The following is a 22,623-nucleotide window of genomic DNA, read 5'->3' as shown; positions in this document are numbered from 1 at the left end:
AGAGAAATAGCTCTGTATAAGCATCTCACCAAAGCTCCTGACCATTGACCACCCTCTTCAGGCATATTGCATCATTCAGCCATTCAATATTCATAAACGGTCAAGTCCTTCTGAAAATTTCAAATTGTAACAGCTCTTAAGATTTCATTTCTGTACGCCCCTGCCAAAGGGCTGCAGAAATGCCACTTTTTTTTGGATACGTTCCCAGAAGAAGTCTCTTCCAGCAATTAAAAAATACTTATCTATTTCAGCAGTCTTAAGGATTTTTCTGATCTGTACTATGGAGATTGGGAGTCAGACAGTGCCCAGTAGGCTAGTCCTCTGCACGCATCCTCCACCCACAGGGTGGACAAATCCCATGTGGGTCTTGGTGTTTAAATCCTGCAGCCTCTGTGCCAGCAGAGGACAGGAGAGGGGCATCGGCTCTGCAGTGACAAGGCTGCCCTGCCCACCCAGGGAGGAGGGGGTTTCACTGTCTATCTCCACAATAAATGCGGGTTTAGATCAAGGGTTTGCTGGGACAGAGGCATGGTGGTGACCCCAACTCCTCCACGTACCCTACCCCAGTTCTGGCATGTGTTTAACCCTATCAGCACACAACAGAGCAGACCTTTGCATCACCAGGATGTTACGGCTGACCGCTTCACAAACCACAGCCACGACCGGATGCCCAAGACCCAGGCTGACAAGTCATCTGTCTGAACAAAGGCATTTTCAATTTGCAGCACACTGATTTCATGCCCGTCTCACAGCTAGCTTTCCTTTCTGGCTCCAAAGAGACACTGTGCTATAACATAATTCATTCCAGGCCACTAGCAGATGTCTGAAACTCCCGTACATTATCTTAGGAAAGCCTAACGCTCAATTTCTTTAAAAGACATGGGAGCAAGTGAGTCACTTTACATACCTTGGCAGTCACATACAAGGCAATGGGTATGTCCAGGAGGAAATAACATCACACACTGGCTACATCTACCCGTTCAACAAGATTGGGTCCATACTAAAACCTACTGCTTTGAAGATGAGATGGCAAGCACTCATCTCAAGTATTATTTCTGTACTAATGCCTGGACAAGAAAGTTGGAAGCCCATCAAAACACAGACAAAACACTTCCGCATGCAAACACGTTACAGATGCCTGCTTAGCATTTCTCTAACAAACGCAGAGGTGGCTCCTCTTCTGGATAATTCTCTGCAGGCACACAGAGAGCTTTGAGCCAAGCTACGAAGGCAGGCGAGCATCAGTGATAGGTCTGCCCACGGGCAGTAGGGACGACACCGCGGGTTGCTCCTCAGGGACAACGCGCAGCGGGGATGGGGTGATGATGTTCGGCATGGGCTTCTGCGGCCGGACTGAAGACCTTCCCTGCATCATGCACTAACGAGCACGGGATGACACCTTCCTTGGGAGGAGGAGAGCATCCCTGGAGAGACGGGGATGACAAGGAGCCCTTCGCCCGCCACTGCGCCCTGGCCCGGCAAGGGGCCCTCAGCCCCGGGTAAAGGTGTAGGATGAGGCCTCCCCAGCACGGCAGTGCAGCCAGCGCTGGGCTGCGCTGCGGGTCCCTCTGCTGCCCCGCAGCCAGCGGGGTGGACCCAAACCTCCCCCCCCAGGTAACTCCGGCTCCCCTCAGAGCGGCCCCCAAACCCCGACCCCCTCAGGAAGCCGCCGCCGCCCTGGGCCGAGCCCCGGAGCCCCTAGGCCGGCGACCCCGCAGCCCGCGCCCCGCCCGGCACCCCCTGACCCAGCCCGGCCCAGCCCTACCCTCCCCGGCCCGCCGGCCCGGCCGTGCCTACCGCTCCCGGCTGCCGCCCCGGCCGTGCCCGGCGCCCCACGCCCGCCCCTCACCTGCCGCGCCACCTCGGCCGCCGCCATCGCTGCGAGCCCGCCACAGTGCCCGCCCCGGCCGGGCGGGCGGCTCCGGGCGCGCCCACCGCGACGCCGCGCGGGGAGGGAGGGGGGGGCGGACACACGGCAGACCCGCCGCTCCCCCGGCCCCGCCCAGCCCCGCGCCCCTCCCGCCGGGCTCGGTCCCGCCGGTCCCGCTGGCGGCGACCCGTTCCGGGAGGAGCGAGGCTGCGAGTCTGCGTTCCACCCCCCTCCGCGGCCGCCCGCGATGGTACAGCCCGGGCGGCGGGCGGGGCCGCGGCCGCAGTGTGGCGGGGCACGGCGGGCCGAGGGGGATGGCGGGCGGCGGGGCCCCGGGCGGCGGCCCCGCAGCCCCCAGGCAGCCCTGCCAGGCCCGCGGGCTGTCCGGAGGGACGCTGCCTGCAGCCCGGCCGCGCCCTGCCCGCTCCCAGCCCAGTGATGCATTCCCCCGAACTGCCCTCTCAGGGCAGGCCTGGGGGGACCCTGCCCGGCTGCCCCGCGGCCCCTCCGGTAATGCCGGCCACGCACCTGGCCAGGGCTGGGGCAGAGCCACGCCGCGCTGAGGCCGGACGGGGGTTTATCGTTTGGGTCTAAGGGTTTGAGGTCCTCCAGCCTCAGTAAGTCACTTGCTATTTAAAATAAAACGCCTGCGCACTTTGCACGCTTTCCCTGAGGTCTGTGGAGATGGTCTACGCTCGCTGAGGAAGCCGATTGATGGTGGCTGCGCCGGTACCTCTTCAGTGCCAGTACAGCCCCTTCCCAGCCCCTCTCGGCCTTTTGGTGCAGCCTCGGCTCCCTGGCCTGGCGAGCAGGGGCTGGATAAACCCATCTGCTGCTCTGAGGGTGCAGCTGGTGCCACTTCGGGTTTCCCTTTACTTGATGCAAGCACAAGCATCAAACAATGGCTGAGAGAGAGGAAACTCAGTCCTTACCCAAAGTAAATTAACTTTCCCAGCCCCTGGGACCCCAGAGTAAAGCCCCCGAGGTTGGCACTCTGGTTCGGAGCTCACTAGCACAATCTGTCCCTAATGCAGGCACTAATGTGGCCCTAAATGGGCTTTGCACCATCAGTGCCCTCATCCCCCCAAAGCAGCACCTCATTTCCCTCCTTGTTTTCCCCAGCTGCCCCCCAACAAGTGCTTTAAACCACTCCCCAGGATCCCACGGCTGTGTGGGTCAAGTTTTCTTGCCTCCCTGAGCCTGCAGAAGCCACCAACAGCCAGTGACAAAACCAGGCAGCACCAGAAAGGGAGCAAAGGGACAATTATGTTTTTACCACCAGTCATTTGGGCTTTATGGAATGATGCTGGCTCCCTACACATCCCAGAGAAACTGGTCCAAGTGGTTGGAGAAAGGCAAAGGTCCCTCGAGGGCAGGTCAGAGCAGGGCTAAAGCTTAGAGAAGGCAAAAGGGTTGAAAGAGCTGGCATGGCTCTTAGCCACCTGACCAGCTGTAAAACTACCTGGTGAGAGTTCAGCCATGCTATGGGTGTCTGAGGAGTCATGGATAAGAAAGGCCTTGGGAGAAACAGGACTGGGGGCTTTCAGGGTAGAGGAATTTGTCCCATTTCCTAACAAAATTAGGGTACAAACTGCTGATGACTGCAGCTGCAGCTGGGCATGGGGCCTGGCTGGGAATTGAAATACAGCACGAGAGGAAGGCCAAAATAACGCTGGGCTGAAACATCAGGTGTCAAGGGACCCAAAACACTGCCCTGGGCTGGGTCTCCCATACAGCATGGAGACCCACTGGTCACTGGGAGAGGGGCCCCTTGGGCCAGTAACCTTGGCCTTCCTGAGCACAACACAAAGGAGAAGCACTACAATGGGGGGGGTGGGCAATTTGGAGAGGGGGCTGTAAGGCAGATGCCTCAGCAAGGCACCCAGGGCTTTGGGCTGCCACCAGTGCCAGAGGAAGTGTCCCCAGGACCACTGTTACAGATTTATGTACGCCAGCCACTGTAATAGGGTCCAACCCTAGGATCCTGCTGAGAATGCCAAGTTCAAGTGAAGGTTTCCAATCAGTCTTTTGTTAGTGCTTTGGTTACAGGTGGAGCTGGGTGCCTCTGGAGAAGGACCCGTACCCCAATTCATGCTTCTCAATTATACCCATACCACCCATCACCCGATCCCCAAGTTCAATCACTTAATTCTGGTTGGTGGTCTCTTGATTTCTTACTACTTTCCACTGTCTCTGGGCTGACTTTCTTCTGAAGTTACTTCATACTCTTGGAATTGTCTCCTTGGTCCTTATCCTTCTTTCTGCTCATATCTGCTAAATTCAGTGAGTTCTTTGTTAGCAGCATTAGTTTTACCAAAAGTTTACGCTTGGTCGGCTCTTGCAGCCTAAGGCGTCAGCTCCTTTAGCTGCTAATGCTAAGCCACTAGTGCTAAATGAGGCTATTCAGAGAGGAATAACATTAATCAAATTTCTTCTATAACACCAGTATCAGGCTGCCCAGGGCCCCCCACCTCTGCCTGCCCCAGCGGTGCCACATGCTCCCGGGGGCCCCCTCACGCCCGCCCGATCCCCCTCCATCCTGCTGCAGCTGAGGGGGGCCAGGGGGGCGGGGGGCCCGTAGCTGTGGCCGTGCCCGGCACCATCAGCAGCCGTGGACGCAGCGTGACCAAAGGTCACCTGCACCGCCCCGGCAGTGCGACAGTGCTGTAGATCCGCCGCCGTGCCCGGTGTGCCCTCCCACCCTGCAGAGTCGGTTCCTCCTTTGCCTAAGCCGGGGCAGGAAGCGTGGGGTGAGAGCTGGGGAGCGCAAGCTGTGCCCTGCCGGGGAGCGGGCTGCCGGCCAGGCCCGTGGGAGGCACCGCCATGGCCCGGCGGGAGCGCGAACGGGAGCAGGGTTCGGTGAAGCAGAGGGTAGCTGGCATCGTCCGGACGTTCGCCTCCCTGGAAGCAGCCCAGCCCCAAACAGGGAGCCTAGCCCGCAGCTCCCATCTCTGGCCAGCTGCCACGGGGAGCAGAGAGCGTTTCCATCCACTGCAGAAGATGGACACCAGCAAGAGCGTCGGCCAGGGCAATCAGAGCCTGGGGAGCTGGGGTAGGACTGCGGGCAGGCTCTCCGTCGGCCCCAGCAGTACCCGGAGGAAGGAGCTGAAGGAAATCCTCCTGCAGAGCAATAGCCCCAGCAGCACCATGCGGTTTGCCACCACTCAGAAGACATCCAACGGCAGCAGTCTCCTTGCGGGGCCACACCAAGAGCAGAAGCCTGAGCAGAGCCCCGAGGTGCTGTCTCTTGCCCTGGATCCCCTGGAGCACGAGTGGCTGCTGACGGTGGCCCAGGGCGATGCGGACAACATTGTCAGGCTGCTGGACCTGGATCCCAGCCTGCTGACCAGGAAAGACTTTGTGACAGGCTTCACCGCTCTCCACTGGCTTGCCAAGCACGGCCACTATGAGAGCTTCATCCGGGTTATCTCCCATGCTCAGAAGAAGGGCTATGCTGTCAACGTGAACATCCCCACAACCAGTGGCGGGTTCACCCCCTTGCACCTGGCTGCCCTGCAGGGACACGAGCTGCTCATCAAAGTGCTGGTGGGTGCTTATGGGGCAGACACCAGCCGCAGGGACCACAACGGGCGCAAGGCTTGGCAGTACCTGCGGGCAGACACCTCCAGGGAGCTGAAGGAGCTGGCAGGGGCTTTGGAGGAAGACTTGGTCCAGCTATGCTCTCACAACACCAACAATAACTGTAAGTCATCCAGAGAGGCCTGGGCAGGGCGGGACTGTGTGGACTCTGGGGCCGAGGGGAAAGCTTGGAGCTCCTGGAGGCTGTCAACACTCCGGGCCTTTGTCAGACAGGCATTTACTTTCTTTCAAGAGCGCTGAAGCTCCCTTGGCCCATTCGCTTGCAAACCTGTGCTGAATGGCAGCCAGAAGAGCCTACAGGGGACTGGGAACTTGGCAAGGGAACAGCACTCGAAATCCCAGCCAAGCAGAGATTAACTCCCTGCACGGGGGTACTGCAGCCACTCTGGGTCTCGCGTGGTCTTTTGGTGCTGTGCTGGTGTGAGCGCGTGTGGGACAACCTCCGCCATCAGGAGCAATGCCTGGGGACAGTGCTTCCAAAAAACCACCTGTCCCCAGGGTGGGTTTTACCCCCTGCCCCTGCTGATGGGCACTCCTTGATGCAGCCCAGCAGAGCCCAATGGTGGGGGGCTCATGTGCTGGCCCTGCTGTGGGGTGCTGCTTCTCCAACACCCTGCATGCCCATGGCGGGGTGCTGACCCACCATGAGAGGGGGTGTCCCATGCTGAGGGATGGGGGTGAACGTTTGGGCTGCCCATCCCAGTCTGCCGGCACACTTTGCGTGTGACTGTCGGTGGGTCATGCAGCAACTCCGTGACTTGGTCCTCCCACCTGTAAAATGAGGGTGTCGGCACTGCCCTGGCTCCCAGCGACACTGTGAGGTTAGACTGGTCATGGTGCCTCTGGTGCCTGAACGGAGACACTGGCAGAATATAATTAAATATTTTGCAACCATACTCTGAGATGCCAGAGGCCTGGCCCTGGGCTAATGATAGAGAAGCAACTATGGCTTCAGAAACACAACTCCCCCCCAACCACTTTTTGATGTACGCTTCTCTGCTGGCAAGGAGAGCAGGTACAGACAAGCAGACCATGTCACCAAGCTGCAAACACTTTCCAGCTGCTTCTGAGATCCCCAGATCTCTGCCACATGTGCCTCCTCTGGGCTGCTGTTTATTTGACAGATATAGCCATTTCTCAGTAAAGCGAGAGCTGGAGTGCCCAGTTTGCCAGTGGAGGCCGGGCCCAGAGAAGTCTTTCAAAGTACAAGACAAGCCCCCCTGGCAGCTCTTTCATGGGGACCCCTGTCCAGGGGAGCCCAAGATGCTCAGCCCCACTGGGAATGAGGGCTGGAGTGGAGGCAGGACGGACACCCAGTGGGGTGGCATGTGGTGGCTCCCATGGAGACTGGAGTCCAAGAGCAGCCCTGGAAAGATAATTCATTGCTCAAAACCATGGAAAAGGTACGAAGGCTGTGAGATTATCTTTGTTGCTATTGAGGTCAAACTCAAAAATGAAACTCTTGAGAAACATCCCTTCAGCAGCGTAACCCCATGTGTATGTACCAGTAACTGCATTAAAAGAACAAAGACTCTGGTCACCTGTTTGTGTTTTGTTCTCCAAATGGAGCTCTGCCCAGCCAATTTCAACTTGCATTTCACATTCTTGAAGGACAGGGCTGCTTCAAAATATCTTCAGAAAAACAACTGTTCCTTCCTCTTTCTCATCAGCATGAGACCACTTCTACCACCTTAAATAGCAATCCCATTTGAGAAGTGACACTCAGACAGCAACTGGGGAGTTTCTGTTCCACATCGCAGAGCAGCAGCCCTTGCAGAGACACCTTGCTTCTGAGGGGTCATGGTTTCTTTCCAGTTGCCTTTCGGGGGCTCTGCAGAGGTGACCAAAGGACTCAAGATGATCTCTGGCCTGGCTGCATGGGTGAATTTGCATCTTGATGCAGAAAGATACATGGGTAACTCCTTTGGGAGAACTTGAGCCCATGGGTTTCACAGACCCTGAGCAAACCCCGTTTATATTCAGATGGTGCTCTGAAATGCTACTCAGACACCAGAATAACCCAGTCTGCAGTAGACGATACATGGAAGAACAGGCTCCAGATGAGTGGATAGTGATCCAGTGACTGGATGGTATCCAGTCCAGGTAACTGGGTGGACACATAGATGTGTCTGGACATCTTTTTAATCACTGAGGTCAGCAGGAGAGACACAAAACACTGGGAATGGATTTAATGCCTGATCTACACTGATTTTGTAATGCTTTAAGTCTAATACACTGAAGACTATGGCAACATAGCCCCTTCCAGAACTTCTCTGGCCACATCCATGCCACGGGGCAGCAGGTTGGCTTCCAATGAGTCTGGTCACACCAGCACAAACGCCATGAAAAGCACCGATGTCAAAACACGTGCGACCTTTGTTCTGGTAACCAAAATGCTCTTGATAAGGCAGGTGGGTGCATGTCTGACAAAATATTTTTTGACCTGTTAGTCCTCCATCACCCTTTTGCAGCAGCATGCTGTCAGGGCGAGGACGTGGGGCTGCTCTTACATCCTCCTCTGAGTAAAGCAAAGTAAACAGTAGAATTAGCGAGAATTTCCTTGAAGGAGCTGTTTCCTTGGCATTTGTACCTGCAGCTTAGTCATGCTCCACCAGGAAACCTGGACTTCAGTGTTCCATTTGAAAGTAAAATTTCACTGCCAAATGCTACACTTAAATATGATGAAATGATTTTTAGTACTTTCTTCCCCTTGGCAGCTAACCAAAACCCCCTAAAAGCAGCTTTTCCCCCCATCTTCTGGTCATGGGTTTGAAGCTATATTCTGCCCTGAGGCAAATTAGGTAGGCACTTCTGAAGGAGCAAGACCAGAGCCCCGATTCTCAGGGTGGTGTTACAACACACTCATCAACACCACCCCCTTCCTTGCCTGCCCTGCAAGGGTTCCTCTCCACAGAGCAAAAAAGGATTCTTCAAATTGCAGTACCCTTTCTGTTGCTGTACACAGTGTTTGCCCCAAGCACCATGCCAGTTCCAGTGACCCACCCCTCTGTCTTGCACCGTTCATTTTCATACCTACAGAGAGGCAGTTGGTTTGGAAATACAGACACATTTAAAAAATATTCCTCAAGTATACAGTCAGCTCTAACTTTGCTTCTCAGGAAACAAAAGCATATCCACCAAAATTAATGGACTAGAATATGCAAATTATTTAGATATTTTTCTTTAATGCTTCTGTTGATGGCTTGGTTACTGTGTGTTAGCCCAGCTCTGCAGAGATCCCTGATCACTCCTGCAACTCTCACACGGAAGGAGAGGGCAAAGAGAGCTGCCACAGGAATAACACAAATCATTCAAACTCAGAGGTACTTGTGTTGATTAAGGTTCTGCAGAACATTGATTTTCACCCAATTTTAATTTGTTCTAAGTTTACTTTGTGCTATCCCTTAATGTCCAATTTGAAAAGCAGATTAAATCAAATGGGGAAAAAATAATACAAGGGGTTATTTTCCAAAGCAGCTGCTTGGTAGAAGCTGCTTCCATCTAATAAAAATAGCACAGTAATGATAGTAATAGGGAGACTATCTAATACATATTAATAAATAGTTCAATCTATTGCTCAGGAAAGCTTTTCCACAAATGCCATGGAGGAAACTGTCTCTTTCCATTCTCAAGTCCATAAAATTACTTTTTTTCCTCCTCAGCCAGGTCCTCATAGACACAATCAGAGGAACTCAGTGAGCCACTTTGCCTGCCAGCAGTGGTGATGGGGAGAGGCAGGGAGTGGTTCATAGGGCTCCAAGGCTGATTTTCGACCCTCAGCAGCGCTGTTATTTCTTAAACACTTGCTTGACAGAGAAGAGCACAGAAGAGATTCAAAAACCATTGGGGTAAAAATGTTTGCTGCACATGCGCCTCTACTGAACATCTCTGGCAATGCTGTTTGCTGCTTTCCTGTTGCAGTAACTTACTGCTTCCCTCTGATAACGAAGTAGAAACCAGACTCTTACCAGATAGGAAAAGAAGCTAGAAGATACCTCTGAAGTATCCTGAAGTTGGTAAAAATACCAGCCTTGCTCTCCTGTGCTCATAGAAACCTCTAACACACCTTAGGAGGGACAGACTGTCATGAGCTCTGAGGGAGGCTGCCCATGAGGTCCCGGCCTCTGTCAGGGTACACCCGTTCTGATTTGGGGTCCCCCAAGGGCTGCAGGTGGGCATCTGCTCCACCGTTAACCTCCCCGGGCTGCAGGGGCACAGCCTGCCCCCTCACCACGGGCTGTGGGGAGGCTCTGCTCCAGCACCTGCAGCACCTCCTTCTCCTCCTTCTCCACTGACCTTGGTGTCTGCAGAGTTGCTTCTCACATATTCTCGCTGCTCTGTCTGGCTGCAATTGCTCTCCCACTGCTTTTTTTTTCTTTTTTCCCCTTTCTTAAATATGTTATCACAGAGGGGCTACCACCGTCACTGGTGGGCTCAGCCTTGGCCAGCAGTGGGTCCATCTTGGAGCCGGCTGGCGTTGGCTCTATCAGACACGGGGGAAGCTTCTGGCATCTTCTCACAGAAGCCACCCCTGTAGATCCCCCACTATTGAAACCTTGCCATGCAAACCCAATAGTTATGCATTTACACATGCTTGACATATGCTGCTGCCCAGCATTTTCTACCACAAACTGTAATGGGAAGGAGATAAATCTATTTACTTTCAAGATGAAAAGCAGCAACACAAGTGTGGCGGCCTGAAGCTTCCTCAGGAAGCTGCCACCCAGGACCTGAGCCACCACTGCAGGCTGAACCCAGAAAACATCACCCAAAGCACTTTGCAACTTTCAGTGTCAGGCTGGGCTTTGCCACAGCCACATCCAAGAACAGGCTCACACCTTCAGTTCTTTCCCGCTGAACAAGAGCACCATCCCAGGTCTGCACTGCAGAAGGGAAAGGAGCAGCAGCTGCAAGACTTGGTGCTGAGCCACAGCTGCCTCCTCCACTTCCCTGCAATAAATAGGTGATGTTTCCCAGGCCCCAGTGGAGAATGCCAGCATCTGGGACCTGGAATGCTGACTACTCTGAGCAGTTTAATCCCTTCTTTCCTCTCCCTTTTTTTAAATAGCTGCTAACTTGTCCTCTGGGCAAAATCTTGAGTTACCGCCCTTCTGCGAGAATGTTTCAAATTAAGCTGCACCTGAGGCTGGCATCAAGATCAACCTGGTGAAGCCGAGAGAGCTCCAAAGCTCAGAAGGTTATTACATGTTCTAGGAAACATGCAGACATCATGTACTACAGAGTATTGCATTTTGTAGATGATAAATCTACCCAGTGCCCATGCTGTATTCTTCCCTTTCCTCCCTCCTAACATGAAACTTTCTTTCATCCTATTATTCCACCACTCCCCAGCCAGGATCTTAACCTCAGGCTCCAGGGGCTGCCCTGCCCCATGTCCTACCTGAGAGCAGCTCCTGATGCTGCAGGCACAGGGGCCAGAAGCTGCCCCCCGGAGCTGACCATGGGCAGGAGGCTCAGGGGGAGCCACCCGCAGCTAACACAGGTGGGTGTTCAGGGCACCCTTGCTGGTTAGCTGCTCAGGCAGTCTTGGTGTTCAAGTATCACTGATTATTCTCAGCTCTGCATTCTCGCTCCCTAGACAAGTATTTTTATAGTGCTTCTTGGCATGTAACGTTTCAGCATTTGCCCAGTGCTGTAGTGCCATTGTTCACGCTGTTCAACGCTTGCAGTTCAGACGTGCTTGTCCACTCATAAAAGTTATCTGACCGACCCTCAGGCCTAGCTACACTGTACTGCATGGTCCACTCTGGATGTTCAAAAGGGTCATGTGGGGAATAATGGTGGAGTAGAGAACCTGCAGCTGTGACAGAAGCCAGCCATAGGGAACATACAAGCATCCAATGTGTAAGCATAATGTAAGAGAGGGTGAAAACTGGAGAATGACTTGGTTTAGTGAACGGTTTTGTTAGTTTGGAACCCCCTCACCTACTGCAGCACATCTTCATCTGGAAGCCACCTAACCCCAGAGGAGCATTTTCAGTGTGCTTTGCTTTCCAGCCCTACAGAATGCTCACAGCAGCTAAACAGATACATCTTTATCCAATTCTAACAATGCCGCTTATTTTTCTTGGTAATATTTATTAAATCTACCAAAACGGTAGTTTTGGTTAAGTAATGACCCTGGGGTTAAGTAATAAGAGGCTGACACTCAAAACATACTGTAGCCATGGATCCTAAGTTGAAGTCTGCCTTTTTCAAACCTGCCTCTAAAAGACTTTTTTTAAGCTATTTCAGTTTGTCTAATAAAAGATTTTCTTCCAATTAACTCCTCTACAATCAGTTCTGATTTTCCCCCCTTTTATTTAAAAGGCAGTATGCTTTGCTCTCAGATGTTTACAAGTGAAAAGGAAGACACAGCCTACTCTATCTGAAAAGAGCTGACAAGGTTTCTCACACTAAGTGAGATTATAGTCACAGTAAGGTTAGTTTTTGTTCTCTGTTACTATCTCACCATATAAATATATATATCTGTATCTACGTATGAAATAATTTCAACCACGTCATTCAGGTCCATATTTATTAGTAAGCCTGTACACTGTCAATACTCATCATAATGCCTGAAAAAAAGAACACTAATAGAACACAGTCTTCATGTTTCAGATGCAAATTACTTCAAGATTTTCCCAGATAACAATAATGACCCAAACTAGCTTATTAAACCCCCCCCCAACACTGGGGATTGCAGTCCAACACCACAGAAGGAATAACTTGGGAGTCGTCGAACAGCATATGGGGTGGATCAATCTGACGCAGAAAGACAAGTGTTATTAGAGTTCCCAGGAGAGTGTCTCTCTTACAAGCCCAGTTTGGTCCTTCTCCAGTGTCTCCTTTTGGAGTTGTACCTAAGACAGAAGCAGTGTACATTAGCAAAGCATGCACACACATTTGAGGATCCAGGCAGACTGAAACCGCCTTGAATTAGCTCAACAGTAAAGGACTGAAATCTTTCTTACCTGTTATAGTGGCAAGCTGCTAACAATAATCAGCTGTGCACTTTTTAAAAATTTCCATCCGTTTTATTTTCTTCATTCACTAACCAACTAGCACATTACTGTAACAGAATCTAAGGCTCAGAGAGATAAAGATGCCTGCAGAGATGCATTAGCATTGACCTGTGAATACCCTACCTCCTCTTTTGGTAGCACCTGGGCTCTTTTACTGATTGCCCAATGATAATGAAAACTACCTACTGAATGTAGTTCATAGTCTAACACAGAAAGTGTAATTTTTGTTCAAAATTTGGAAATAGAGCAGCATATAGAACAGAGCCTCTTCCAGGAAAGTATATTCTTTTACGTGTATGTACTTGTATATGTTAAGACCAAATGGTTCCACCACCACATAGGCAAAACCGAAGACAGTGTTAACAGAGTTACTCTCAGCAGGAAAATGGCAGTACTCCCACAGAATGAAGCACTGTAATTGCAGCCTGCTTTAGCACACAGTTTGGATAAAACTGATCACCCAAGTGCTGAAGTTCCACAGGACAAAAATTCATGATGTTGCCTAATGATAAAATATTCCAAAGTACTGCAATTTAACTAAACCAGAACCCCTCTGTAAGTCAGTATTTGGAAGACAAGATTACAGTCTGGGGCACACAACACTGACTTTTCCTAAAAACAGACAAGTTAGAATGAACAGGACCATTTTACTGCCTGAGCCAGCCACTGCTACTGTTACTTTCCTCACTACTTAGGACAAAAACCAATCTGGGAGGAAGAATCCTGCTCCCTTAAAAAAGCTGGGGCTGGGGAGCATATGAGATAAAAAGCTAGCTGCACGGCACCAGTGATTGAACTATACTGGTTGAAGCTTTTAAACCACAGTGCTCAGATATGCACCATCTTCTGCAGCCCTCACACCTGCCCAGTATTCTGCAGGAGTGTCATTGCATTTTCCTAAATCCAGTGCTTGAAAATAAACACTATAAGCAAAGAAAAAGGAACTGCTGCAAATTAATTCTGCAGTCACGTGCCAAGAATCTTACACTGTCCAGTTTATCTCACGTACACCCAAAGAGCCCTCTGCTCCCTTATGCAAAATCTTCAGTATCTCATAACACCCACGCTCAGTAAGGTGCTGTTCCTTAAAAACTTAGGAACCCAGAGGGACAGCTGAGAGGAAAGGTGTTGGGAAGGGGAACGTCAAATCAGAGAGGGTAAAAATTCTGGAGTAAGTTATCCACACGTACATTTCACTCTTTCAGTTTCAACGTGCCATCACCCAGCATCTGTGGATACTTGCAGGGCATTGGAATGAACGGAACTGCTACAGAAGGAAATGGCCTGGAAGCCTTACAGTGCCTCAAAAAACCCCAACGGGCCGCCAGGATGCGGTGGAATTTGGTCCCTGCACCAGTGTGCAGGTTCTCACGGCCGCTAAATTGCACTTTTGCTTGCATACACGCTTTTACGCAATCAGCTCCTGACTGCAGCCCATATCGCAGCAGCAGCCCGATTTAGAGCCTGTGGGGCTGCAGCTCCTCGGAAAGCAACAGCCGATCTCATTACCTGATCTTATTGCCCGTTTTCATGCGAATCCACTGCGGGATAGGCCGGTTCTGCTTCTGTTTCTTAGCAAGGAAGCGTTTGATCTTGAAGGTCTTGTGAGACGACTGGAAGAGAGAGCAGCCGTTAGTCCCACACGACAGCCCCCAGCTCGCAGCCGGCGGGGGGCAGCTCCCCCAGGCCCGGGCCGGCGGGAGGCCCCGCCAGGCTTCAGCGAGCCGGGGACAGGGAAGGGAAAGCTGTACCAGGAGCCCCGCCGCGCGGCCGGCCTGCCAGGAGCCCCAAGACAGCCGGCGGTGGCGAGAGAGCTCGGGGTTCCGCGGCACGGCCGCGGATGGCGGCCGATTGTCTCACCATGGCGCAGCGCTGCCCGGCGTCCCGGCGATGGCGGCGGCGGAAGAGGCCGAAGGGGCGGGGGGGGAGGCGGCGAGAAAGGCGGCGGCGGCGGCGCTGGCTCCGCGGCCACAGCGCCCCCTGGCGGCCCGGCGGCCCCGGCGCGGCGCAGGCGCAGCTCAGTGAGGGACGGCGGCGGCGGCGCGAGTTTCTGCGAGTTTATTGGTTTCAGTACAAAAGAGCTATGGCTAAAATTCGCTAGCTTAGGAGGAGCTGCTACTGGTGAAGTCTCTTTCTGGGTTGTAAAACAACACTTCAAGTGATGAGGGAAGATGAAGCAGTGCCGAGGGCAGGAGTTTGGGAACATTTCAGACTAAAGAAGGGAGAATGCTGGAAAAGAACAGGATGCTCAAACCAGCTACACTTGATTAAAAACAAGCATTTCAATACAAGTAGATTTTACATGAGAATTTGTCAAGAAGTATTCCACTATTAAGCCAGCTTATTCATACACTCCAACTTAGTTACTTTATCCAGAGAACCACTGAAGAGGAAGGTCTCTCCCTCCCCACCATTGTTCCTGCAATGCCAGGTGTTCTCCTCTTTATGTGCCAGAGGGCTCCTGTTCACTGGTACCTCAACAGCCCCAGCCTGTGTGCCTGTCTCAGTGCTATACTGACATAATTTAGCTATCACTGCCTCGGGTAAGAGCACCCCACAACACAGCAACACCTACGTGAACTCCGGGCAACTTCAAGTTTGCTCTGCTTAAGTGCATCAAACAGTGGCTCCAATCGCTTTTCAGTAAAGCTCTGGCTTTAGATCCAGGTGTCGTCTCCTCCTGACCACACGACTCATTTATTATCATACTTAAGGCCATAAAGTCTTTCTACTTTGCAAAGATTCTCTTCTCTGTTGTAGTTAGATGTTGGGAAAATAAATTCAAATAACTGAAAATACAATGAGAAAACATTTCAAATTCCGAATCTACAACTGAGGTTCTTTAACCAGAAACATCCAACAGCACAATGCCCCCTTTTCTTCCTTTGTTCCTTCTTCGCTTCGAAGGCACTTCTGGATTGCGTAGTACATGCTCTTTGGCTGCACAGACAGTCAGAACACATAAGGCTTGCATGCTAGTCACTCCTCTTCCTTCATATTACTGGTCTCACACTCTTGTTTCTTATCCACCCCCTGATCTGTGGGCTTTGCAGCACTGTCTTCATACTGACACAATCTGCTTCGGCTTCGAGCTCCTGGCTGGTACAGCTGCATTGCTGGACGATCCTGAAATAAACCAAAACTATTTAGTCTCTTTCACAGCCCCACGCTATCATGGTTATTATGGCATCAGTGACAGTAGAAATGGCTCAAAAAAAAAAACCAAAACTCAAGGTGTTCTAAGTTAAACATTGCCACCATGGTGTCAATGTAACTTCAGCTATCTCAAATAAAGGTTGTCTCTGTTGTAAGGCAACATCCCTGTTCAAGCCAAAGAACTCTGCAAGTAGCTGAAGTTATTTGTAAAGTTTCCTCTTGAGATGAGTTCAGCTCACCCTCTCTCAGAATAGAGGCCAACTTCAAAGTTTCTTCAAAACCCTGACTTTCATTTGTACCCAATAATGCCTTAAGTGACATAGAAAACTTGCGTACTGATGCTGCAAAATCAGATTTGCAGAGTATATAGAACTAAACTCAAGACATTATCTCTTGAGTCTACAGGAGACCTTCTGTCATATTCTGCACGTAGCAGTCTTGTCCCCGTTTTAGAGGAATCTGTTCAATCACACTCCCACTTTGAGATGTACTTTCAGGCACGTACAGCATCAGCAGAGATACAGGTAGATTGCTGATGCTCTACCAACACCTTAAAGACAGAGCCTATCACATAAATTAGCAAATGAAAAGTGATCACTGTCTTTACAATTTAGCCCATGGTATTTTGGCTTAATTCCTAAACAGTGACAAGAAATATCAAAAACAGTTTAGCAAAGTTTAGTGGACAAACAGGCAACCTTTATAGCAATGGCAGTTTCAACAGAGAAACCACATGGTTCTTCCCTTGAAGTGCTTTTTGTCCTAAACCCCACAAAACTGGTCCCTATAAATCAACATATGAATTTAAAGAAATCCAGCACCTTGTTTCTGATACGATCCCTCTTAGTTGTATCATCTTTTTTATCATCTTTGGTTACTTTCTCAGATTTGTCCATGCTGCTGGTAAAGTCTGTAAGATCACTTTTCTTTCCCTTTTCTCTGAGTAAGTCTCTCTCCTTTTTCACCTCTTCCTCTTTTCTTCTAAAAACCTTCTCTTTCTCAAAGCGCTCTTTCTGCCTCCGACGCTCCTCTTCTTGGCGTCTCAGTTTCTCCCTCTGTGCTCTCTCATATTCTCTGTCTCTTTCAAAATCTCTATCTCGGTCCCTGTAGTCCTTTACATACTCATCTTCTGATCTGTATGAAAACAAAACTGAAAATTAAGCTCAAAAGATTCATCAAACAGAGCTGGGAGATCAATGTAATACTGGTGTAAATTTGCAATATGAAGACGACACACTGGTAGGTTCTAGGGAGCTTTTGGGGAGCTGTAATAACCTGAGTCATGCATGATAACCAGAAATGACACTGACTACTAGCATTTTGTGGCCTTCTACTGCCATAGCTGGCTGAGCCTCCTCTGGCTTTGGAAAACACCCGAATTTCTCTGTCTCATTGCTATTTCTCACATGGCAGAACTGAACCTTGAACAATCACAGACCAGTTGAGAATTGTATTTTCCACTTTGACCTTTTACAAGACTGAAAGGGACTAGTAACTGAAGTACACCTCTCCTCTTGTCATGGTTGTAATTATCTCATTGCAAGGACAGTGCTCACAGCCTGCTGCCGGTCGCCTACACCTGGGCTTCTTTTGCAGAGTTCCTACAGTGAGTTGCAAAAACATTAAAATTTGTCCACTAGTGAAGAACTGTCAGGTAATTCACACAGCCTTCTGTAATCACAGGGATATGCACTGCCACTGAGAACACATCCCATGCTTTATATCAGAAAAATAATTTGAAAAGAATTTCAAAACATGGTCATGGCAGAGCAGTCTAAGCCTCAGGACGATCAGGAAACAAGTTATATATACATATATATATTTATAGCAAGTACTAGAATACTTTTTTGCCTTCTCTTCTTTTGTCTCCCCATCAGATCGTTTGGCAGATGCACTACTCGCATTTTTTTCCTCCCTCAGAGTCTCTTTTTCCAGTTTCTTGGATTTTTCTTTTTTCTCCAAGTCTTTTTCATCTTTTTCAGGCTTCTTAAGTAGCTACAAAGAAAACAGAAGTCTCAACTAAAAAGCTCACTCTAATACATATTGTCTGGCACAACACCGAAATTGCATCAAAGGAACCATAGTCCAGTAAGAAATAAAAATTAAAGTGATATTACTGCAAATTGTAGTATTTCTGAAAGCTGGAGTGTATGAGTAAGCATAATCCACACAGCAGACTAGGATTTTTCTCCTAAAACAGGCCATTTTAGAAAGCTTAAAAATAGTCTCCATTCCATAGTGAATTCACAATTCTGTTTACCACAGCATGTACAACAGTCACATGACAAAAGCTTTAAATATTACTATGAAGCATTACAGCATGTAAACCTTTACAATGCCTAATATTGAATATTACAAAAAAGTGGTCATTTACTAACACCAAACTCATGTGATTCTTCACACAATACTCAAAGCACATTTGGAGAGACTGATATACAGATAATAGGGGAAAGGGAGTGTAACAGTTTATAATAAAGAACTGTTCTAGACCTTAATCTTTGGTTCTTCTTTTGATCTGTCTCTTTCTTTTTCTGGGCATCTGTCTACTTTCTTCAGTTTTTCTGCTTCTTTTCTCTTCCTTCTCTCCTCCTCTTTCCATTTTCTTCTTTCTTCTTCTCTTTGTCTTTTTCTTTCCAATTCTCTCCTCCTCCTCTCCTCTCTTTTTTCTTCTCTCAGTCTCTGTGTGTGTAAAAGCAAAGAGAAGTAGCGTATTTCCACACTATAAAACATCCCTTTAAGCCTAACAAGATACCCTACCACACAGTGATAAAGTTTTTCTTCACCAAATAACTCACTTCAGAACTGCCCCTACTATAGAAGGAAAAAAAACCCCAAAAAACGTCCTGTCATCTCTGTTGTTCTGTTGTGAACCTGAACATGTTACAGTAGTGTCTTAAAAAAAGAAGCACAATACTAGTCTCAGCATTTATCATTCTAATTTTAACTAAATCTGCCCCATGTGTGATTTTCTCCATTGCTAAAAGTTAAAATGAGATGATGCGCTCACAGAAAGATCACCTACAACAACCTCAGCTGTAACTGCATTAAAAATTAAAACATTAAAGTGAAGTCTGGTTCGGCAGTGCCACAGGAGTTGTTCAGCTATGACTAGAATGCACACAAACCACCAACATTCCTACAACAGCCAGCGTTCTAGTAGTTTAAAATACATGAACCAGATGTTAACAAGGAAGTTGAGTCAAAAGCTTCTTCAAAAGGAAGGGTGAAAACTTATCACTATATACATTGCAATATACACACCCAGGCTTTAAATGAAGCAAATTGTACTTGCAAGGAACAAGAAGATTCTGGAGGTAAGTCTTACCTGTTTATTTTTCAAGAAGTTCAATAAAGGAGTAGTCTTTTTAGCTAGGGAATATATGAAACAAATGTAAACAATTTGCCTTAACCAATGCCACAATACCTACAACAAACCCCTATATGAAATGAAGAAGTGTTATGGATATCCAGCCCATCTCCCCTCACACACAGCAATACAGCAGTGAAAGAAGTATTTCAATCTTATCCCTGAACAGTGACAACTATTAGGATTCCATAAACTTCTTTAGGGTGCTAACATGATATTCAGTACACCTATCTGTAAAGGTATATATAGTCTGCATTAGGCTTTTCCCAGATTTTCTTGCTTTGAAAGAGATATCTGTAACATGCTTAAAAAGAGCATTCTGGTCATTTTTGTGGCATTCTACCCAACAACAATATCTCTTAACTTGTGCCTGCACGGAACATCACCGCTCACAGCATTCTGCATTAAACATCACTGCATCTCACAGAAATGCAGCCACTCCCTAGCCTAGTCTGGCTAACAAACATCTGACGAGCAGCTTAAAATAGGAAGGAAGGTTATCTTACAAAACTTAAACCTAGAGAATAATTTAGAGCATGGGAACAAAATAAAATATACTGAATAATATTAGCCTAAAGGTTTAACAAATACCAAGCAAGCACACAAAAGAATTCAATCCCCTCAAGGTTGACAAATCAGAGCTTCAAATTATACCACATACATTTCTTTGTGCTTTAGGAAAATGTAACTATAGTACATGGATTTCCATACCTATTAACTCTTTGTTTCTTGCCTCTATTTCCTCCAACAAAGTTTCAGGAGTGGAGGTTAATTTTTCATCATCTGCACTGTAACTTTCCAAAAACTTCTTGTATTCTGGATCTACATGGGAGGGGAAGGGGGGAAAAAAATGAAAAAAAAAATGAAAAAAATATAGTGTGGCATGGAAAGAATTTGCATTGAGCACTGCTAGAAGTCTGGGTTAGATTTGCATAAATTGTGTTGTTTATGTGTCACCTTTTCATAAGCTGGCAGCTCTCAAATGAGCTGCTGCACTGTTTATCTAGGACAATCATATTTAATAGATTTGCAGCTGGCAAAGCAGTGCTAATAAGCTTCACATATAACTAAGCCAACATTCTGTTGATAAACTACAGTGTCACGGTAGAAACATATTCAAATTACTGCTAGGACTTTCAAGTCCACACATGCAAAACAAACTAGCTAACTGTTATACCATCTTCAATAGTTCCAGTTTTGGCATCCTTTTTCTTACTCTTCTTTTTTGCAGCTTTTTGGAAAGGTGCAAACTCAACTATGGCAGCATATTCCTGACCTGTTAAGAGGAGAAGAAAAAACTCAATAAAACAGAAGTGAAACACATATAAAATTATAATAAAAATGAAACACATATAAAATATTGTCCATGTCTAAAGCAGGAAGATAAGCCTCACAAGACATATGAAGTACTAGAAGAGACAACTTGGACAGCACAAAAAAATATTTTATTTTTAAATTCATTTAATTAAAAAAAAAACCCCAAACATTTTAGACACGACAGAATTAATGAACTAAACACTCTCACTATGTTAACACAACAGCAAATTCACAAACTCGCAACAAGAAGGAAATATTAGGTTTAAGACTGCCCGTAACCGTCAGTTCAGCCACCGCACCACACAATATCCTCATCCTACAGACTATGTATTCATAGTGCAAGTCGAAGATAATATTTTAAGTTAATACAGCTGAGGCAAATCTCAGTTTTTGGCAAAATACAACAGAATGCAACACGACAGGCAGGCTTTAAAGTTTTACCTTCTGACAAGAATGCTACATTTATGGCAGCATAAATCCAATACTGCAGTTGGGTATGGCAAATACAGCATGCCGTTACACTACAAACTGGCATATTTAAAAGATCTAGGTGTTATTAGAACCTTGTCATGCAACCCTCCTAAATAAGAAAGAATGCTGTGGACAGAGCTTTATGTCACATAAAACACCTGGCTGGACAAAATGTAAAGTCTGTGTATTTAAAACAAAGTTCAAGGAGAAATCTTTAGCCTACTGAAACCAACAGGAAGGCTCTTGTTAAAGCTTTTTGTAAATATGTAAATTTAAGGTCTATCCATGAGAGACTAGCAACTTTTAGTGCTACGCAATGTAAACAGTTTTGAAATGCAAAGTTTGAAAACATGAGATGCACTGAATACCTAATATGTATTTAGAAGAGATAAGCGGTGACTAAATACTTGGATGTTTGTTTCCTACAGATTAATGTCTCCAGAGAGCAGTCACTTTCTTAACTTAGACAAGGAACAAGCTGTTCCTTTTACTGAACCAAGATGGCTCACTCAGTTGTAAGTTAGAACAAGTAATAATCTGAAATAAAACTGACCAAAAAATAAGTCACACTGTTAGAAGCGTACAGAATGGATGAGGGGAGTAGCAGAGGGTGGCATCAGTAACTGAGATTCTTTTTGTTTGGACAGCGACACCATCTACCCACTTCCACTTTCTGGGCTTTATACTCACGTATGACAATGCAAGTCCTAACCTCAGCAACACAGCAACTAGTTTTATATTCATACCACTATTACCTTGATGTACACTTAACCGGGTTTTACACATAACAAACAAGATAAATTTAGAAATACACAAAATGAATTTAGATTGGTTTCCACAAAGCATAATACATGTCCTCTGCTCTTTGAAAGACTGCCTGACACTTATTTAAGGCAATAAAACCAAATCAATCAGAAGTGGTACATCAGGCGGCTCACACCCATCCCTCTAAAACTCAGCTAGCACCCTCCACGCGCCCCAGAAAAGATGCAACCGTACCATCATGTGCCACTTGCCTTTGTGATCAACAAAAACATAGCCGTCAAAGCGATCCCTGAAGAGGACTATGTCTTCCTGGTTTTTAAAGTTGATGTAGGCTCTCGAGAACATGTGAGGGTACAAGCTGCGGAAACACAGGACCCGGAGGGGAAGGCTGAGGAGGCGGCAGCGCCTGCCGGGGCCCGGCCGGCGACTGCGGCCGCTCTGGGTAGGCTCCCGGGGAAGGGGCCGGCGGCCCTACCTGGAGTCGTTGGCGAAGAACTCGAAGTAGTCGTGCTCGGGCAGGGGCTGGAGGTGCTCCTCCAGCTGCTCCTTCGTCAGGCTGGGCGGCAGCCTTCGGATCACCACCTGCAGCGGGGCGACGGCGCTCAGGGCGGCCCAGGGGGAGAAGCCACCCCTGCCGCCCGCCCGCCCCCCAGCCGCCCCGGTGCGGCCCCAGCTCCCCCCGCAACAGCCTCGGGCCCGTTACCGCGGGTGGGAGGGGCCGGCGCCCCGCAGCGCGCAGGCCCCACCTTGCTGAGCGTCTCCTTCTTGTCCTTGGGCCGCTCCAGGCGGTCGAGCTCGGCCCTACCGTCCGTGCCGCCGCCGGTGGCGGGGGCCGGCCCCGTCCCCAGCGGAGCCCCGGGTGCGGCGGCGGCCCCGCGCCGCTCCTTGGGCCTGGCGTTCTCCTTGTCCTCCTTCATCCCGGGGCCGGGGGGCAGCGCCGCGCGCCGCCGTGCACTCTCGCGCGACTGCGCCTTAAAGGGCCACGAGCCGCGCCCTCGGCCGAGGCCTCCGCGCCGCGGCCCCTCTGGACTACGGCTCCCGGCATGCCCCGG

The 22,623-nt window shown here is 48.9% G+C and overlaps 4 protein-coding genes and 1 non-coding gene across 11 annotated transcripts in view; 1 reads left to right on the top strand and 4 right to left on the bottom strand.

The window, feature by feature from the left end:
* SEPTIN6 (septin 6) overlaps nucleotides 1–1,968 on the bottom strand; it is a 32,384-nt gene extending 30,416 nt beyond the window's left edge. For all 7 annotated transcript variants that reach the window (XR_006166921.1, XM_042807114.1, XM_042807110.1 and 4 more), the window contains exon 1: nucleotides 1,850–1,968. Coding sequence is in view for 6 of the 7 variants with exons in the window: in XM_042807114.1 (XP_042663048.1) it covers nucleotides 1,850–1,876 (27 nt within the window). In the remaining variant the exon portion in view is untranslated. The remainder of the gene's footprint in view (nucleotides 1–1,849) is intronic.
* Nucleotides 1,969–4,551: 2,583 nt separating this feature from the next.
* Nucleotides 4,552–7,010, top strand: SOWAHD (sosondowah ankyrin repeat domain family member D). Its single transcript, XM_032996054.2, has one exon. The coding sequence runs from the start codon at nucleotides 4,694–4,696 to the stop codon at nucleotides 5,708–5,710; it is 1,017 nt and encodes a 338-aa protein (XP_032851945.1). The 5' UTR covers nucleotides 4,552–4,693; the 3' UTR covers nucleotides 5,711–7,010.
* Nucleotides 7,011–11,994: 4,984 nt separating this feature from the next.
* On the bottom strand, nucleotides 11,995–14,460 carry RPL39 (ribosomal protein L39). Its single transcript, XM_032996028.2, has 3 exons — nucleotides 14,356–14,460; nucleotides 14,005–14,108; nucleotides 11,995–12,333 (listed from the first exon to the last, which is right to left on the bottom strand). The coding sequence occupies exons 1-3, from the start codon at nucleotides 14,356–14,358 to the stop codon at nucleotides 12,285–12,287; spliced, it is 156 nt and encodes a 51-aa protein (XP_032851919.1). The 5' UTR covers nucleotides 14,359–14,460; the 3' UTR covers nucleotides 11,995–12,284.
* On the bottom strand, nucleotides 12,798–12,927 carry LOC116962434. Its single transcript, XR_004407601.1, has one exon. It is a non-coding gene; the product is annotated as a small nucleolar RNA SNORA69 (small nucleolar RNA).
* A 77-nt stretch (nucleotides 14,461–14,537) lies between the features above and the next one.
* On the bottom strand, nucleotides 14,538–22,586 carry UPF3B (UPF3B regulator of nonsense mediated mRNA decay). The gene is made up of 10 exons (XM_042807229.1): nucleotides 22,318–22,586; nucleotides 22,047–22,153; nucleotides 21,823–21,929; nucleotides 20,196–20,294; nucleotides 19,730–19,840; nucleotides 18,977–19,020; nucleotides 18,142–18,330; nucleotides 17,495–17,646; nucleotides 16,473–16,785; nucleotides 14,538–15,621 (listed from the first exon to the last, which is right to left on the bottom strand). The coding sequence occupies exons 1-10, from the start codon at nucleotides 22,486–22,488 to the stop codon at nucleotides 15,475–15,477; spliced, it is 1,440 nt and encodes a 479-aa protein (XP_042663163.1). The 5' UTR covers nucleotides 22,489–22,586; the 3' UTR covers nucleotides 14,538–15,474.
* Nucleotides 22,587–22,623: the final 37 nt, after the last annotated feature.

The sequence above is a fragment of the Tyto alba genome, unplaced genomic scaffold (assembly GCF_018691265.1).
Source record: "Tyto alba isolate M040663 unplaced genomic scaffold, T.alba_DEE_v4.0 Super-Scaffold_5, whole genome shotgun sequence".
NCBI lineage: Eukaryota > Metazoa > Chordata > Aves > Strigiformes > Tytonidae > Tyto > Tyto alba.
The sequence above is the reverse complement of the archived record's forward strand: the minus strand, read 5'-3'. Positions and strand labels throughout refer to the sequence as shown.

What these genes read in the sequence shown, in the direction of transcription:
- SOWAHD (XM_032996054.2), top strand. Translation starts at nt 4,694, where the DNA reads ATGGCCCGGCGGGAGCGCGAACGGGAGCAGGGTTCGGTGAAGCAGAGG.
- RPL39 (XM_032996028.2), bottom strand. An exon ending in AAAACGGGCAATAAGATCAG is followed by an intron (nt 12,334 to 14,004) that starts GTAATGAGATCG and finishes CTTCTGTCTTAG; the next exon opens with GTACAACTCCAAAAGGAGAC.
- UPF3B (XM_042807229.1), bottom strand. Translation starts at nt 22,488, where the DNA reads ATGAAGGAGGACAAGGAGAACGCCAGGCCCAAGGAGCGGCGCGGGGCC. An exon ending in TGTTTTTGTTGATCACAAAG is followed by an intron (nt 20,295 to 21,822) that starts GCAAGTGGCACA and finishes TCCTCTTAACAG; the next exon opens with GTCAGGAATATGCTGCCATA. An exon ending in AACTGGAACTATTGAAGATG is followed by an intron (nt 19,841 to 20,195) that starts GTATAACAGTTA and finishes CCTCCCATGTAG; the next exon opens with ATCCAGAATACAAGAAGTTT.